This window comes from Ylistrum balloti, unplaced genomic scaffold (genome assembly GCF_031769215.1).
Source record: "Ylistrum balloti isolate Yb309-2 unplaced genomic scaffold, AGI_CSIRO_Ybal_v1 Utg369614, whole genome shotgun sequence".
NCBI classification, from domain to species: domain Eukaryota; kingdom Metazoa; phylum Mollusca; class Bivalvia; order Pectinida; family Pectinidae; genus Ylistrum; species Ylistrum balloti.
This window is the reverse complement of record NW_026781888.1, coordinates 1,561,302-1,579,473: the sequence shown is the minus strand read 5'-3', so window position 1 is coordinate 1,579,473 and position 18,172 is coordinate 1,561,302. Positions and strand designations below refer to the sequence as shown.

Genomic DNA, 18,172 nt, shown 5'->3' with positions numbered 1-18,172 from the left:
TAAAAATCGTTTCTCCTCCACATCCTACCGATACTTTGTACACTACCACTCTAAAATAAAATAAATATATATATAAGGTCAATATCCTAGTATTTATTGTCCAAGATACACAATAGCATCGATTTAAATGAACGGCAGAAATCTACTAAACGAGAAAATTTATTTAAATAATACCCTACACCCACATATTCGAAATCCAGTTAAGACATAGACTATTTATCTATTCGCCGTAAAGCTTATAGACTACATAAGCAGTCTTTTGAATAATTTATTGACGAACACTGTTTTCGCTGATCTTCAAATATCCAATAATGGTCCAAAGAGAAAAAAATATAATCCGGAAAATAAATTTCCAAAAATTACACGTATTCCGAATCGTCAAATTAGTATGTCCCAATTTTTTTTTTCTCTGAAAATTGTAAACAACACGGTTTTGGCTCATTGAGTCAACTGGGGCGTCGGACCGATGCCATTGTGATGCCGAGTGGTTGCTGTAATTTCCACTACTGCTCCATTCGACACATACTGGTTCTTTCGAGGAAATCGATCATTTGGCGCACAGCCCGGGAATCGAGCATCTAAATACAACGCTGCAGTGCGGTCTCTTTCTGCGCGCGGAAGGATCGGGCACTTGCAAGTGGTAAATAGGCTCAATATTCCCACGGACTCGTAGAAAGCTTGTATCGGACAGTGAGAAAGGAGAAGCGTTCGTTTAGCGACAGAGTCACTGGAACTAAACCAGCGGTCGATCAAAATGGACAATTTTACCTGCATTTTCTTAATACAGGGATTTTTACTTCTCTTCGTTTCAAGTAAGTACCCGATAATTTGTGGTGATTCGCTGCATATATTATGATTCATTTGAGTCCAAATATGTTAATTGTACTAACGGTCGCTTTCATCCCTACTCTCCATCTGCCACTTTCGTTTTAGGGTTGTGTGCTTCCGTTTCATTCAATATATTTTTATTTTTGAATGGTTAACCGTTTAACTGACCGAATTTGGCCACAGTAGCCACAGAATTGCGAGAATATAGATGATTTTAATCGACATCCTTATTCCCATGTGACAAGCGAGTTTGACATTTCATCCTCTGATTCATACATGTACAAGTAATCTGGCATTCACTCACAGACAACAACGTGTGTGTTGGTAGAAACCATGTCAATGCTATCGTCTTTTTACGCTTTGTTTACTTTTGTAAGATAAGATTACGTGTAGATGGAATTTTAACTATTTGATGGGTTGTGTATTTGGGCAAGTAACCGAAGCATGACCGTCTATCTTTTGAAGAACTTTGAGTATAGAGGGGTTCGATAATGTGACGCCCGTGTCCTCGGCAGTGGAGGTAATTAGGGAGGGGTAATTAATTAAGTGGGCCCGAGGGATCCTAGTGATGCACTTCCAGGCAGGTCAGACGAGCTGCTCACCACGGGATCTCGCACTGACTCTCTCAGATTGCATCAGAGATATGGTCAATTATCTACCAATGTACCAAGATCAATGAAGCCTGCCTCCAAGTTCTCTACTGGGGTGAATCTGATAATTAAAACACTGATATTTCTAAGATAGTTCAGCAATATTCTAATATATATTGATCCATGTCTTTGAGAAGTTATTGATATTGGTAATTTATAATTATCATAACTTTGAGTTTATGTTGAACAATGATAAAGCATGGATATTTGGCATTTTATTTTCATAAATGTGAACTAGATAATCAATTTAGTATTACACTGATATGAATTAGTTTTGAATTGTTAGAGAAATTACATTTCGACAGATATTTTACACATATACATAGATACATTACATATTAAATAACAAAAGGGCTGATGATAAATGATTTGTCTCTGAACTGACATTGGTGTGCTTCTCGAAAAACATTATGTTTATGAGTAGACAGATAGTTATATATATGATATCTGTCAGCAAGTTTTAAAGCAACATCTTGCAGAAGCTGTTTGTGTAATTAATCAGTGTTATTAAGAATTAGTCTGTACAGATCATGTATGTCACAGTCTTAGAACAAAAGTATGGTAGGGTTAATGCTGGATTCATGAGGGAGGTGGGGGTCATAATTCTCGGGGAGGGGCTGGATAATCAAATCAGATTTAAGGTAGGGAAGAGAATCAAGGTGATATTGGTTGTTTTATGGGAAAGAAGGGGTTGCAGGGTCATGTGATCAGATATACAGGGAGGATGGTTTGTTTGTTTAAGGAAGGAGAGGGTTTTGGTTTGAAGAGTCTGGTGACAGGGAGATAGGGGTAGGGGGTGGGGGGAGGTGAATCAAGTGATTTTGATTGTTTGGTAGAACAGAGGGGGTTGAAGAATCAGATGACCAGGGAGATAATGAGAGGAAGTCAAGTCATGTTGGTTGTATAATGAAGGATTAGGTGAAATGTGAATGGGCTTGGCTGAAATGTGGTGATAGAGGAAGGCAGGAGGTGGTTTTGTTTTGGGAAGAGAAGGATGTGTCCAATGATAGTGGGAATTGTTGGTGTGGTTGTTAAATGTGTTTATGCTTAGAATGGTTATCTAAGGATGGTCATATTGATACTTAATGAAATTACTGCAAATACCAAAAGGTCTCCCCAGCATTTGTCTTGGAGCCTATTGGTGTGTAATCACTCCAAATCTTAATAGTTGAACCTGCAGTGATGACACTAATGATGTTTGACAAATCCTGAAATTGTAGTCAACTGGGATTTGTTAAAGCAGAGTTTGTTTAAGCAGTTTTCTACTTGCACGCATTTGGAACAAAAACTGACAAATTCAAATGCGTTTCCATCGATACCAAAGACTAATTCCTCCATACATTTTACATGAAAATTTTCACTGTAAAACAAAATGGACACATTGCTATAAAAGTGTTTTCTAACATGAACTATTTTCATTGAATGAAGGGGTGGATCAGGTCGGATTTGTTTCATTGAATCTATTATCTATAATATGGCTGCGTGATATATTCAGTCTGTGTGACAAATGAAATGAAATAGACTAATCCTGTATTCTTCCTAAGTTCTTATGATGATGCAAAACAAAAAACGTACTGGTACATTTGTTTCCACGTAACCGTTTATAAAGTTCATAAAGAAATGATGTATTTTTGAACATAGTTTTCAAAAGGCTTCAATATGATATATTTTTGTGGAAGGGTGAACACAAGTTTGTATTTATGAGTGTTTCCTTGAAAATTGCAATGATATAAAAGATGTAAAAACAAAGGATAGTAATGTAACCAAAAAACTCTACAGCTATACTTTTTATAAATACCTAATTTGGTTTATTTTTTGTTTTCTCAAAAGCAGATAAACCAAGTCTTGAGTTGGTTTGAATTTCCTACATCATCTTCCTACAAAGACAGAACTGTTGACATCTTTCCCTGTATAAGTAATTTATGAGTTCTTTGTAGTAATTACAAAAATCTGCAATAGTACATGTGCTTGCACCAAGAAAAGTTGTCTGTCTAAGAGAGCATTTCTAGTGTTCCATCAAAGAACTGGGCTACAGTAAGAATTATTCATGAAAAACTGCGCGCTGCGACTAGGTTAAAATAGTCTGAAGATTCATGTAAATTTGATTCCCAATTGCTTTATCAGTGTATTGCATTTTACGAGTACATGGCCGTGTTTAATTAAATACACACACATATATTTAAAGGAAGTTTCACCAGTTTTCTGAAGTCTAAATCCAGATATTGGAAAAAATTACCCCCAACAGATATTTTTGGTTTAAGTAATTATGTCAGCATATCTTTTGACCTCTAAGGAACTTTGCTGCTGAACTACTAGGTATTTTTAGAGGGTAAGACTTTTAAGCCAGAGGTCCCAGGTTTGATTCCTTGCAGACATTGATGGAATTTTTACTTCAGATCCAATATTTCTGACCAATAGTGATAGCTAAATACCCGGTATGGCCGTGACCTTACTGTAAATATACAGAAAATACCTTGACTTTAGAAGAGGAGTTCAAAGTGATACAGTTTATAGTATAATGGGTAGTGTCGACAGTTAACATGAAGATATTTTGTATACACATTGTAAACTGCAACTGTAGTTGACTTCAGACAAGTTGGAATAAATTGCTGTGTCTAGCTACATGTTGGATGTGCCAAGTATAAATTGGTCTGACAATTCCTGTGGCCTTCCCTCCCATCTAGGCATACTTATTATATATTGTACCTCCCTATTGTACACAGTTTGGTAGGTAGCCTTCCATATCTTATTGACCTCTTCTTCTGATGTTTATGTTGTATTGGATCACCATGAACACTTTCTGTACATCCTTCCCAGTTTGTTTTTATATTAGATAATAATAAAATGCGTTTTTGAAATTCTGTTTAAATTGTACCAACCAAGATAGTGGGGGCTAATAATGGGACTCACTTCCTGTTTAAAGTATTTGATATTTAATAAAAAAATTTGAAATTTCAGTTTACTCATAAAAACTTCCTTCCTAATATACCAATTATTGTCTCTCAAAAATTAGACAAACATTTCCTGTCTCAAACCAATGAAAAGGAGCCCTGTGATTTTAAAACAATAGATCTTTGTACTAATGTGATAAATATAGATAAATATTCTCTTGGCTTTTATTTGGTATCCATTTACTCAGTACCAACAAGACTCAGGTGGTAGCAGCTGTAAATCTCAACAACAACACAACACTGACAGGATTTATAAATCTCCTCTCCTCTAAAATAGATGAAGATAACTTGATGTGATTGCTGCATTCTTCCAACCTAGGCATGTATCATGCCCCTTTCCTATTTATTTATAACCTGATATATATTCATGCAATTGGCCAACCAAGCTTGGAATATTTCCTAATTTCTCATCAGTGTCCATAACACGTTTGGAAGGGCCTGGTAATTGGAGAACTGATTTGATTTATTAGCACTTGTGCCCTGATCACTCTCTAACACATGTTTGTTTGGATATGGCTTGCTAATTCATACCTATCTCCTTATACACTACCACACACATTGTGGGATATTTTGTAAGATTTGAAACCTTTCGAGGTCAAGGTAACTGTCACTGGTAAGTCAAGGTCATATTCATTATAATATTATATACAGTAATCAATATTAATTTGAAGGGGGTAAACACTGTCTGGAGCACACCCATAGAGGAAATCCGAGCATACTGGTGGTAATGACCAGGGATCTACCAGACTACCAGTTGATCTATATCCTGAGTGATGCAAAGATACAGGTCATAATGACTAAGATAACTACATAAATTCTGTGTCATGTATCCTTAATGCTGTAAAGAAGGGAATATTACTTATGGTTTCCCTTGTTACTGAATCTGACAAACATCATGGAACATGGGTTCCCTTGTTACTGAATCTGACAAACATCATGGACCATGGGTTCCCTTGTTACTGAATCTGACAAACATCATGGACCATGGGTTCCCTTGTTACTGAATCTGACAAACATCATGGACCATGGTTTCCTTTGTTACTGAATCTGACAAACATGGACCATGGGTTCCCTTGTTACTGAATCTGACAAACATGGACCATGGTTTCCCTTGTTACTGAATCTGACAAACATCATGGACCATGGTTTCCCTTGTTACTGAATCTGACAAACATGGACCATGGTTTCCCTTGTTACTGAATCTGACAAACATCATGGACCATGGTTTCCCTTGTTACTGAATCTGACAAACATCATGGACCATGGGTTCCCTTGTTACTGAATCTGACAAACATGGACCATGGTTTCCCTTGTTACTGAATCTGACAAACATCATGGGTTCCCTTGTTACTGAATCTGACAAACATCATGGACCATGGTTTCCCTTGTTACTGAATCTGACAAACATCATGGACCATGGGTTCCCTTGTTACTGAATCTGACAAACATCATGGACCATGGGTTCCCTTGTTACTGAATCTGACAAACATGGACCATGGTTTCCCTTGTTACTGAATCTGACAAACATCATGGGTTCCCTTGTTACTGAATCTGACAAACATGGACCATGGTTTCCCTTGTTACTGAATCTGACAAACATGGACCATGGGTTCCCTTGTTACTGAATCTGACAAACATGGACCATGGTTTCCCTTGTTACTGAATCTGACAAACATGGACCATGGTTTCCCTTGTTACTGAATCTGACAAACATGGACCATGGGTTCCCTTGTTACTGAATCTGACAAACATCATGGACCATGGGTTCCCTTGTTACTGAATCTGACAAACATGGACCATGGTTTCCCTTGTTACTGAATCTGACAAACATGGACCATGGGTTCCCTTGTTACTGAATCTGACAAACATCATGGGTTCCCTTGTTACTGAATCTGACAAACATCATGGACCATGGTTTCCCTTGTTACTGAATCTGACAAACATCATGGACCATGGGTTCCCTTGTTACTGAATCTGACAAACATGGACCATGGTTTCCCTTGTTACTGAATCTGACAAACATCATGGGTTCCCTTGTTACTGAATCTGACAAACATGGACCATGGTTTCCCTTGTTACTGAATCTGACAAACATGGACCATGGGTTCCCTTGTTACTGAATCTGACAAACATGGACCATGGTTTCCCTTGTTACTGAATCTGACAAACATGGACCATGGTTTCCCTTGTTACTGAATCTGACAAACATGGACCATGGGTTCCCTTGTTACTGAATCTGACAAACATCATGGACCATGGGTTCCCTTGTTACTGAATCTGACAAACATGGACCATGGGTTCCCTTGTTACTGAATCTGACAAACATGGACCATGGGTTTCCTTATTACTGAATCTGACACACATCATGCACCTGAACATTTTCTTTTCAAGGTCACATGTTACAGCAAAGCTGGTCAAGTAGAAAATCAGTGTTTCACTGGTCTTATCACTAGGGAGTCAACACCAGCATTGTCAATCCTGTCATATCATCCTCAGTTGGGTCCATCTGCAGATATCTACTAGATATGTTTGATGGATTGGATTTATATTCATAAACTTAAGGCTTTTTGAAAATCTGTTACTGTGGGAGTTTCTCGATTTTTGAGTTAGTCAAGATCTGGTTATTGTGTCAAATCATGAAGTCTTTGATGTTCAGATTGGGGGTCAGGATGACTTTTACAAAAATCAACTTTTTGTCAATAATCTGGTATATATATGTTTTCTACTCAGCCAGAGGTACAGGGCCACTGAGAAATGTTCAAACTGTGTATTGATAGCAGTACATGAATAACTGATTATAACAGTCAGATTCATTCTCAACTCTATGTTAAGGGCATGTTTTATAGGACAAGTTTTTTTCTGGTTAATTTTGGATGGGACATTTTTTGCTGATTTTGATCAATATAAAATTGATGATTGGGAAGGAAATTTTTGGGAATGTATTGCAAATGCAGAATTTGGCTCCAATATTAAATACTTTCAGAGGAGGAATGTGGCCATTATCTTACCTGAAAAATTCTTTAGAAAATTTTTGAGGATTATTCTTGATTGTAGAAGTATGCAAGGTACTTTTTTGTGTTTACTTTTGTAATCAATCTAGCTTTGCTTTCTTCCCCTTATATAAATGATTGAAGACACTAAAACAGGACCTTTTAGAACCATTGGAGTGTTGGTAAATTAAGTTTGTGTGAATGTCAAAGGTTCAAGGTGATTTTATGCTTTGTGTTTTCAACCCATAAACAAGGTCTATGATTCAGCTGAACAAGAGATTTTTCTCTGAAGCAGCTGTTGTGTTGTGGCATACACACTAATTGACAGTTAAACATTGTTTTACCTGTTTATTTTCTTCCTCTACTATAAGATATCAAACTTGCTATTACGACACCTTCTTCCCCTCCATTGGTTAATTAATAAGTCTTAGCAAACTTGCTATTATAACACCTCCCCCTCCCCATTGGTTAATTGATAAGTCTTAGCAAACTTGCTATTATAACACCTCCCCCTCCCCATTGGTTAATTAATTAGTCTTAGCAAACTTGCTATTATAACACCTCCCCCTCCCCATTGGTTAATTAAGTAGTCTTAGCAAACTTGTATTACAACACCTTTTCCCCCATTCGTTGATAAAGTATTTTCAGCAAACTTGCTATACAACACCTCCATCTCCCCATTGGTCAATTAAGTAGTCTTAGATGTTCACTTGTGAAAGAAATTAAAACAAATTTGACAAACAGATCAGAGGTAGATATAATATATTATTTGTTTTAGAACCTGATGCTTATTAATGGACAGCAGTGGTTTGGCATCTTCTGGCATGTCTCTTAAACCTTATCTTCTTAGTAAAGCATTGGCTTATTTCTGAATAGATATCAGGTCAACGAATGAAATGGGTTTGATAAGGAATCTTTGCATATCTCCCTATGTTAAACAGTTTTTCAGAATTTTTTTTCAAACTGTAAAACCTACTTGCCTGTCAAGGTATATACATGTCGACCTTTCTATTGATTCTACCAAGATCATGAATATTCATAAGGACCATCGTATGATGGCTGCGATGATGCATCCCCAACCTTACAGCTGATGTGAGCCTAGTTGTGATCAGTCTAGTTCTGATCAATATATGGTAAATGTTGGGATATGGTACTTCTAAAACAGAAACAAATGAGCTGTTTGAGATACATACAAAATCAGTGGTTAATAGTTTCTTTTGGGCAGAATTTAGGAAAATGTTAGGCCTATAATTTCAAATTCAACAATTCTGTTTGTGAGTTTTATATCCTGGTACAATGGGTGGTAATATTTAGTGTTATGACTAATAAAAGTTACATGCACAGATGAACCACGTATCCTGATACCTTAGACTTCAACACAATTTAAACAGACATGCCCTTTATAACTAGTATTCATTTTACAGGTTACAGAACCAGCGATTCTAGTAACTTTCAGGAAACATTTTGAGGATTTTCAGGAGTTCTGTTCAGCAACATTAAATACATGCATAATGTAATGGAAGCCATATTTTCTCTTGTAGGTATGCACGAAGGTCTTTTATAAAGGTGCAGAAATAGATTTCAAAACTCCGAAATATCATAATGTTATACGGCTGTTGCTCTATATTTCTATAATTATGAAGTGCAAGTTTTTTTACATAGTCAGTAGTAAAATATGATGTTAAATGAATGTATGTATGGGTAATGGAGTGGAGGTTTTGTGTCAAACTGGTGGTACACACTTAATTTTCGGCCATTCAGATTTGGCAATCGGTCCTAATTTTTTTTGAAGAATTCAAAGCTTTGACACAGAAGGTTTTTTTTTTCTGCTTTAATCAGCATCAAACAATGAGGAGTGTTTACAATTAATGTTGTAGCTCAACACATACACAATAATGGCATTCCACTTTGTTGTTTGATGTTCGTCCAAGTGTTTGAAGAGATTTTATCTTGTGTCCTGAAGCTCAGTATTCCTGTCTGCATACATTTGCAGTTAAATGTCAATAATCTATCCATGTTTGTTCACAAAATTAATCGGTGTTGTAAGGCAGAAAGATAAAAAATCCAGATCAAATGGATGGTGCCGACACTGTAATCAAAGAAGCAGAATTGATCTAGGCAGGAATAGCTGAAAGAGTCCTGCATGTATGCATGCAAGAGGAAAAAGTTGCCATGAATGTTAATTTGAGCTTGACAGAATACCATAAATCTCCCGTATTATATGTCATAAGTAATTGTTGGTCCCACAACAAATGGTTCTGGTATGTAATATGTAAAAAGCCAAACAGGGGCCAATAAAATATGATATCACAATAGATTGGTTAGTAATTCTACTTAACAACAATAGATAGGGGTGGGCTTATTACAGAACAAATAACATTAGTTTGTAATTCTACATAACAGCAATAGATGGGGGTAGACTTATTTCGATATATAAGTACAATGTTGAAGGCTTAACATTCAAACAGAAACATTGTCTTTGAAATTAATATTCATTCTAAAATACTTCACAGAGTGATCCTTCTGTTACTATAAAGATAGGATGACTGTCTCACACAGGGTTAGTACCACCTACGGTAGATTGGGTAGCATGTAGTAGCCTCATTCTATGTATTGTAAACAGGTCACAATATTGTTAGTAGTATTATATAGGAAGACAATTCAGGATTGGGGAATGTTTGATACAATGTAATTTTGAATCGTTGAAATTCAGTTAATAGATGATTGGCAGTGCATGTTTTTCCTTTATGGTGTGTTAGGTAACCATATTGATCATCCCACTTTGAATACATGGTACAGATGGAGAAGATTCCATCCACAGGTTTGGTTCATATACTTTTGACGTCATGCCATCAAGTTTTACATGTGATCAGGTTCTGGTTTGCATTGGAGCAGTGGTAATCATGTTTGGAATAAGTCTATAGAGTGCAATCTGTTTGTAATAGTATATCCCATATAGGGGCTCTTCTGAACTTCCAACACCTTGTGTATGAAAGGACTGCATAACAAGAGTGACATGAGTGCAACTCGCAGCATCTGAATGTGTTGGATGTTGTGTGTGACATAATTACTTGTGGTTCATTACAGATGGAAACTGAAGGGTGAAATTAATCAGGAATTGATTTCATTGTTGTTTCCTCTCATCACCCATGTTTTTTTTCCCACAAAGTCGCTGCATCGTCAAGCATACAAGCATCATTACCGCGGTAATGTCTGCAGAGGCTTTGTGGCTATGGCATGTTTAAGCGAGGCGACAACTGGCTGCAGGAACCGTATTATAGAGACCCACCCAGGAATATAATCAATGTATGCTTCTAGCTTACACTGAAAAACTGTTTTGATTGACACACCAATGTTATTGTTACGTAATTGGTATTTCTTAATTGCTTATTATGACTAATAGTCATACGGGAAGCGTTTTTCCTGTAGCAGTAAAAATTCATTTCTGATTTTATATTTCACTCTCCATGTTACAACAGATGTCACTGACACATGAGATAGTGATGACACAACCAGTGCCTTTTCCTGGGGTTCTTTCATTGGTGCTAAACTTATCAATGATCTGGTTTATTTCAAAGCTAAGCAAGTTTTATAAAACACTTTAACAATATATGAATGTAATTTTTATGTGAAGAGTCAGAGATTGAGAATGTTACGCTCCAGACTAAGTTTTCTGTTTATGCTGATATATGCAGTTTAATAAAGTGTCAGATTGAATCATTGCTGAGATGTGGTGATCATTGGTGAAATGCATTATGGGATTGAAAATCTTGCTCTGGTGATCATTGGTGAAATGCATTATGGGATTGTAAACCTGTGCTCTGGTGATCATTGGTGAAATGCATTATGGGATTGAAAATCTTGCTCTGGTGATGATTGGTGAGATGTATTATGGGATTGAAAATCTTGCTTTGGTGATGATTGGTGAGATGTATTATGGTATTGGAAATCTTGCTCAGGTAATGTTTGATAAAATGTATTTTGGGATTGAAAATCTTGCTTTGGTGATGATTGGTGAGATGTATTTTGGGATTGAAAATCTTGCTCTGGTGATGATTGGTGATGTATTATGTATTGAAAATCTTGGGATGATTGGTGAGATGTATTATGGTATTGAAAATCTTGCTCTGGTGATGATTGGTGAGATGTATTATGGGATTGAAAATCTTGCTCTGGTGATGATTGGTGAGATGTATTATGGGATTGAAAATCTTGCTCTGGTGATGATTGGTGAGATGTATTATGGGATTGAAAATCTTGCTCTGGTGATGATTGGTGAGATGTATTATGGGATTGAAAATCTTGCTCTGGTGATGATTGGTGAGATGTATTATGGGATTGAAAATCTTGCTCTGGTGATGATTGGTGAGATGTATTATGGGATTGAAAATCTTGCTCTGGTGATGATTGTTAAGATGTTTTATGTATTTTTAGTTCTTGATGTGATGGTGGTAATTGGTGAGATAGTAATGGGATAGTTATTCTTTCTTTGGTGATGATTGGTAAAATGCATTATGGGATGGTTAACCTTGTGTCAGAACTAGAGAGCTGAGGTGTGTGCATTTTATCAGATATTGTTAGCGTATACACATAATCATTGAGAGATTGAGTCAGAAATGGATTGTACTGGTGTTTCTTACTCTTTTGAACTGTTGATGGTGAATCCAAAGACATTTGTACGCAATTACTGCAGTAAAGAATTTATTGGCTAACAAACATAATGTCAGTAATATTTGTTGTATGTTTGTTTATGTGCTTCCAACATGTAGTAAAGTTTTATGCACCCGTCTTTTTGAGCATAATCATTTGTGATGGGTCTGACACACAGACTGTCTGTTAACCTTCTTTGTAGTGCTAGGAAATAATTGTGCGATGTAATATTCAGGGAAAGAAAGACTTGTAACTGTCTTGGTGTACTTGGTAGTAAATCAGCTCTGAACTTGGATTTTGTAAATGTAATCTCCTTTTGGCAGCCATAAGGTCTCTGTTTGTTTGACATCAACCACATACAATTTTGATTCATGGTACAAAGGCACCTTGTGTGGTACCACTGACTAAATCCAGTTTTGGCAGCCACAGGTCTGTTTGACAGCACTTTGATTCATGGTAAAACATAAGGCACCTGTGTGGTGGGTAAGGAAAGTAAATGATATAATTACATATCTTTTATATATTACATGTAATTGCGATGTACAAAACAATTTGATCTTATTCTAGTAAAGAGCATCTGTAGGTTAAGTTTAGTTGGTGTAGCTCTTAGTATGAGATTCCTTTTGGCGCAAAATTATTTTTAGAAAAACTTTGGCATACAGTTCCTTTAGCGTGGTATGTGTTTTTTCTTCCTGTTCAGAGAGTTTAAATGAACTTGACCTTTTAAAATACAGTGTATATCACATCTTTCAGCTCAGGTACCTAGGATGGTATTTGTTCTTTCATGATGTGTGATAGTACTAAATGGGTCTGTAAGTGATTGTTTAGGAGTCTTGTGTGATAATGTCTTCTATATACAGGCAAATTGAATAAATCTAGATATCAGTATTGGTACACCTTACTGTATGAAAATGTCAAACTCACCCATAAAATTGTTGTAATTGGTAGGAGATAATGCTTAATATGCTGTTATTGGTATATATAACCTTTTAATTTTACTGAGTTAATTGATGGTACCTGACAAATAATTTGATATCTTGGTTTTGGAGTTTACGTTTTTGTTAACAATGTGAATGTTTTAACACTGCTGTTCTAAGAGCTAGTCTCTGGTAAATACCAAATTATCCTTTAGTAATTAAGCCCAACAGACTCGAAATAGAATATTTGATGTATAGTGATAATTTGTCTTTATAACTACTTCATTATTTTATCTGGGTTAATCGTCAGATTGAAATTGTTTCGCTCCCCAAAGGAAGAGCATATAGTCGCCATTTTGTTCAGCCATCTCTCCATTTGTCTGTAATAATTTTGTACGGAACATAACATAAAACCTATGAAAGGTATTAACATTAAACTTAATATTTTAATAAATCTCAATAAGGAGAAGTCTACTGCATCAGAACCATCACTCTTTTGTCTAATTTAGGAGTTATTGCCCTTTGTTATTTTTCATACTTAAATTTTGTCTGAAACATTACAAAAAAAATATAAGAGGTATCAACACAAAAGTTTATAGGTAGATAATTCTCAACAAGGTGAAGTACAATGCACAAGAACCATCTCTTATTTTGCCCTTTGTTATTTTTCATATGTTGTCCCAATTGGGCGGCATAGCCCATTTCTGACAGCCCTTGTTTAATTGACCGGTAACAAAGCTGGTTCATTTACATGAAATTTTTCATGGCGATACAAAATTTTCAAAGGTCATTTTATGTGGCAGGTCAATGATCTACAAAAAATTAACTTGTCCGGTATGTGAAAATTTATCACATGTCATTCTAAATTCCACACACACACGTCTGTAGAAAAATGACAGTGTTTATGTTGTTTCCATATCTACACTAGTATATTTATGTTTCATTGTAATACCGTGAGAAGTATTTTATATTAATCTTGATATATTTGTCTTTTCAGAAAATTTTCATTCGTTCATGTTCATTTATGTTTGATTTACCACATTAAGTATTTGTCCAAAATGCAGTTTATGTGACAATAACATTTGAAGTGTATGATATGATTTATGGATGGCAGATTTATAATTGTGAAATGGGTATGAGAACCGAGCCTTAAATACATATACAGGTACTGAATGTTCTCTGAAGCTTTAACATTTATAACTTCGGTATGATATATAAACCACACACAATTAACTTTATACCTCTGTGGATGTAGAACTATAGAGATCTAAATTAAAACTAGTAACAAGAGTTATATAGGGGAACCTGTTACCAAAATACACAAGGGAGATAATTTTTTTTAAACTTTTAATAAACAGCTGATTTGTTAGATGTCATGGCTTTAATTTGAGATAAAAAAAATATAGGCATTGAATGTGTCCAGCTTGTGCACAACACTGTTGGACATGGAAAAATATTTAGATAAATGTGATGAATGTAAGATTGAAAAAAGAACCCTTATGATAATTTAATTTATAAACAGTTTGGTATCTGTTATAGTGGGATATGATTTTAAAAGGAGGACTGTAAGAAGCTATTTTCTGTATCAAGTTACTAATAAAATATCTCCTGGTCCTAACATGGTTCAATTTATCTAGAACATGAATTTGAAATAGGATCCTGATAGTGTTTGGTTCTAGTCACTAAACATTTTTTATTATCATCAATGATTGTATATCCATGGGCATGTCACGTTGATTACCTGATAGGAAAATAAACAGTTAGTGTTCTTTTATCTTTACTGATAGTAATGAAAAGTATGAATTGAGAGGAAAGAATATCAAACTTGTGATAATAAGTTGTAGGACTTTGTTAATAGTTTATCATTACAATCATTTTTAGCAGCTTCTTATGGGACATTATCGTATTCAGTTTTAAAAAAATGCAAGCTATAATTATGTTTTTCCTGTCTAAATATTTATTAAGAGATAAATATGATGAAAGTCAATTGTTTAAAAAAAAGCACAAAATATTAATTAGGTCTTGTAATTATCTGTTGTGGATTTACTTTGGACTTCAGGAAATGTGGTGATGTTAATTGCCAGGGGTTAGTACAATGATCAATAAGAAACCATGTTTTTTTGGTCTGATTTGATAAACATGGCATTCTTTTGCTTGGCCTAAAAAAACACTAAGAAAATTACAGAATATCACAACTTGTTGTAATACCTGCTTCTAAACAGAATTTCAAAGAACCTTTTCAATAAACACAAGATGCTATATAACAAGCAGTTGATGTGTAGTATGTGATATACAGACAGACTTACTCAGTATGTTCATTTGGAGTTGTTGAAATTACCGGTAAACACAGACACCATTTGTTGAAACCACTTTAGGAGGAGGCTAAACAGACCAAGCCTCCAGCTTGTGTCTGGCATCAAGGAAGAGTCATGTTGTAGTCTAGACTTACACAAGTCCCTTTATTTCATGAAAAACATTTGCCTATGTCCCACCCAATCGACTCAATATCATCAAAGAAGTTCATACAGAAGTCAGCATAGAGGATGTTGATGAAGCAGTTTCCGTTCTTATCTGATGGAAGAATTTCAGGACAAAGAAACATTAAGATTTTTGTTATGACTAAAGGGTAATAATTATATAACTGAGTTTTTACCACATCATGTTGGGGTCATCACACTGACACAACTAAATTCATTAGAATAAACCTGAATTAAGAATACGGAAATCTGCAGAAATAAGAAACTATTAAGGACAAACATACTTCATTGTCGCTTTGATAGCAATGAGAATTTATATGTCAAGCATATTATGAAAATTACTTCAAACCTGCGTCTATATGCACAATCAATGTGTGCAGTCATATTTCCACCTCTCTCTGAAACAGTATGACTACGCTTGATCTTTTATTCTTGTTATATTAAAACACACTTGTTTATCAAATGTCATTTATATTGTAAAGCTTAATAAATGTTTCGTTATAAATTTAAAAATTACGATTTTTTAGACACATCGGAAAACTACAAGCTTTTGCCTGTATTGTGATATATTTGTTACGAAACCTTTTGATTCCGATTCTCTTCATGGAAAGTCAGCTGATGTAATGGTATTGTTGGGTATAAACCCAGCTGTAGACACTTTAATGTAAAACACACTAGCACACTGTATTTTGTTCTACTGGGAGTTGATGGAATTGAAGGAAACACAATTTGAGAAAGTAAATATTTGATAAGAATGTCGTGAAATGTTTTGGGTGGGACAAATGTTTATTTTAATCGGGAGCTAGCTTCAAGGAGGATAACTCTGGAAAATGTTGATCATGATGTCTAATCTCTGTCATCAGTAGCTAATTATTCTCTATATCACTACCCAGGCACTTATGAAGTTTGATAAAAAACAGAATGTTCATGTTTTTATTCAAATCCCTGACCTTCAGTCGTTTGTTTGTTTTGGTTGCTATGGTGATGGGTGTGTGGATAATTGGTTGCTGTAGTGATGCACTGTTAGGCCATTAAATATTTTGAGTTGCCTCAGGTTCCAACAGTTGGTTCCACTTAACCAACTGATAAAGGAGTCTTTTCTCCATCTGGCTCAAGAATCATTTAAGCATAAAATTTTACCTCAGTATGCAAGTTCAATTTGCTTTCAAATAAATTTTCCTTTAAAGTTGTTAAAAGTGTAAGTTTGAAAATTTTAGAAAAAGAACTGTAGTTGCATTTTAAGCGGGATGTTGTATAAATATTATACCAAAAGTTATTGAATTTTCAAATGTGGCCTGTTTATTGAAACATCTTTTTAATAAAATGTAATCTGAACATTGAAAAGAGATAAGAAATGAAAATTGAAAGAAATCAGAGTAGAATAAATTTGTTGATAAAGGAGCAGTTGCTTTTCTCTTTGAATGACACAATGAGGAGGAGGAGGAGGAGGAGGAGATTAAGGGTAACTTCAATTGAATCCATGCTGGAGTTGCAGTGTTTTTGTAGTGGATTTCCACGGCTTATGCCGATTGTTGTAATAAAATGATGAAAGCAGACGTAGTTGATTCAGCTTTTATTGTAAACACTTGTCTCAATTTGTAGAAGGTGTTTGCAGATGAAACATCTGATGTGTTATGTGGTATAATATCGCCCATGATCGAAAGATTAAAATTTTTCTATATTTATCAATTACAGAGGCTAATGAAATACACATTTATATCCCGACTACCTTCAGCTTCCTCCTTCAGTCAACACATGGACCAGCTTGAATCAGGATTATTTGGATTTCAAGATAAAACAAGAAAAGTGTGCTTTTGATTTCGGAGGCTGCCACATGAATGGACAGTAGATTGATATATAGACCTGTATAGTACATGTAGCAGCATTTTAGTGATATGTTGTTCTCTTTTTGTTGACTTTTATTCCTGGCTAATTGGTCTTTAAAACACAATCTTTGTTAACCTTCCTCTGAACAACTTTGACTTTTGTCCTACAGTTTGCAATACTAAAAACTTGTTTTTCTTCATCGGTTTTAGTAATTAGAGCAGGGTGATCCTGTGAAGGTGAAGTAAATGTACATTGTAAGTTCACAAAGGTCATAGTGAAAATGTAAGTTCACAAAGGTCACAGTAAAAATGTAAGTTCACAAAGGTCATGGTGAAAATGTAAGTTCACAAAGGTCACTGTGAAAATGTAAGTTCACAAAGGTCACGGTGAAAATGTTAGTTCACAAAGGTCACGGTAAAAATGTAAGTTCACAAAGGTCATGGTGAAAATGTAAGTTCACAAAGGTCACTGTGAAAATCTAATTTTGTGAAATGTACATATATCAATGCAAACATATTGGTACAATAACATATTCCAGTACAAAAATAAGTAAGCAGGCATAGGAAAACAAAAAATAGAATTTTACAAAATATGAGTAATTGGTCAGAATTATATTTTAATGATTCTATTTCAATGTATTATTGAATGTAATGAGCAAATACTTTGAATTTTCGACAATGACAACCATGTATTAGATATCAATGTTTGTGCTGAAAATTTGTTAGTGTTAGCTTTGGTAATTGTGAAAGAGGATATGTTGATGGATTCATATTTAGATGTCCTTGACCTTTGCTCCTTGGTGTTCCATTTGCCTATAACCTTGATGCAGGATGTCCTTGCTTTTCTTATAGAATCATCTTAGGTTTGTCAACCTTGACCTTA

The 18,172-nt window shown here is 35.1% G+C and overlaps 1 protein-coding gene across 6 annotated transcripts in view; it reads left to right on the top strand.

Moving 5' to 3' along the window:
• Positions 1 to 733: 733 nt before the first annotated feature.
• LOC132547660 (neural cell adhesion molecule 2-like) overlaps positions 734 to 18,172 on the top strand; it is a 101,926-nt gene continuing 84,487 nt past the window's right edge. For all 6 annotated transcript variants that reach the window (XM_060211465.1, XM_060211457.1, XM_060211473.1 and 3 more), the window contains exon 1: positions 734 to 812. In XM_060211465.1, coding sequence (XP_060067448.1) covers positions 755 to 812 — 58 coding nt within the window. In that variant the 5' untranslated portion in view covers positions 734 to 754. The remainder of the gene's footprint in view (positions 813 to 18,172) is intronic.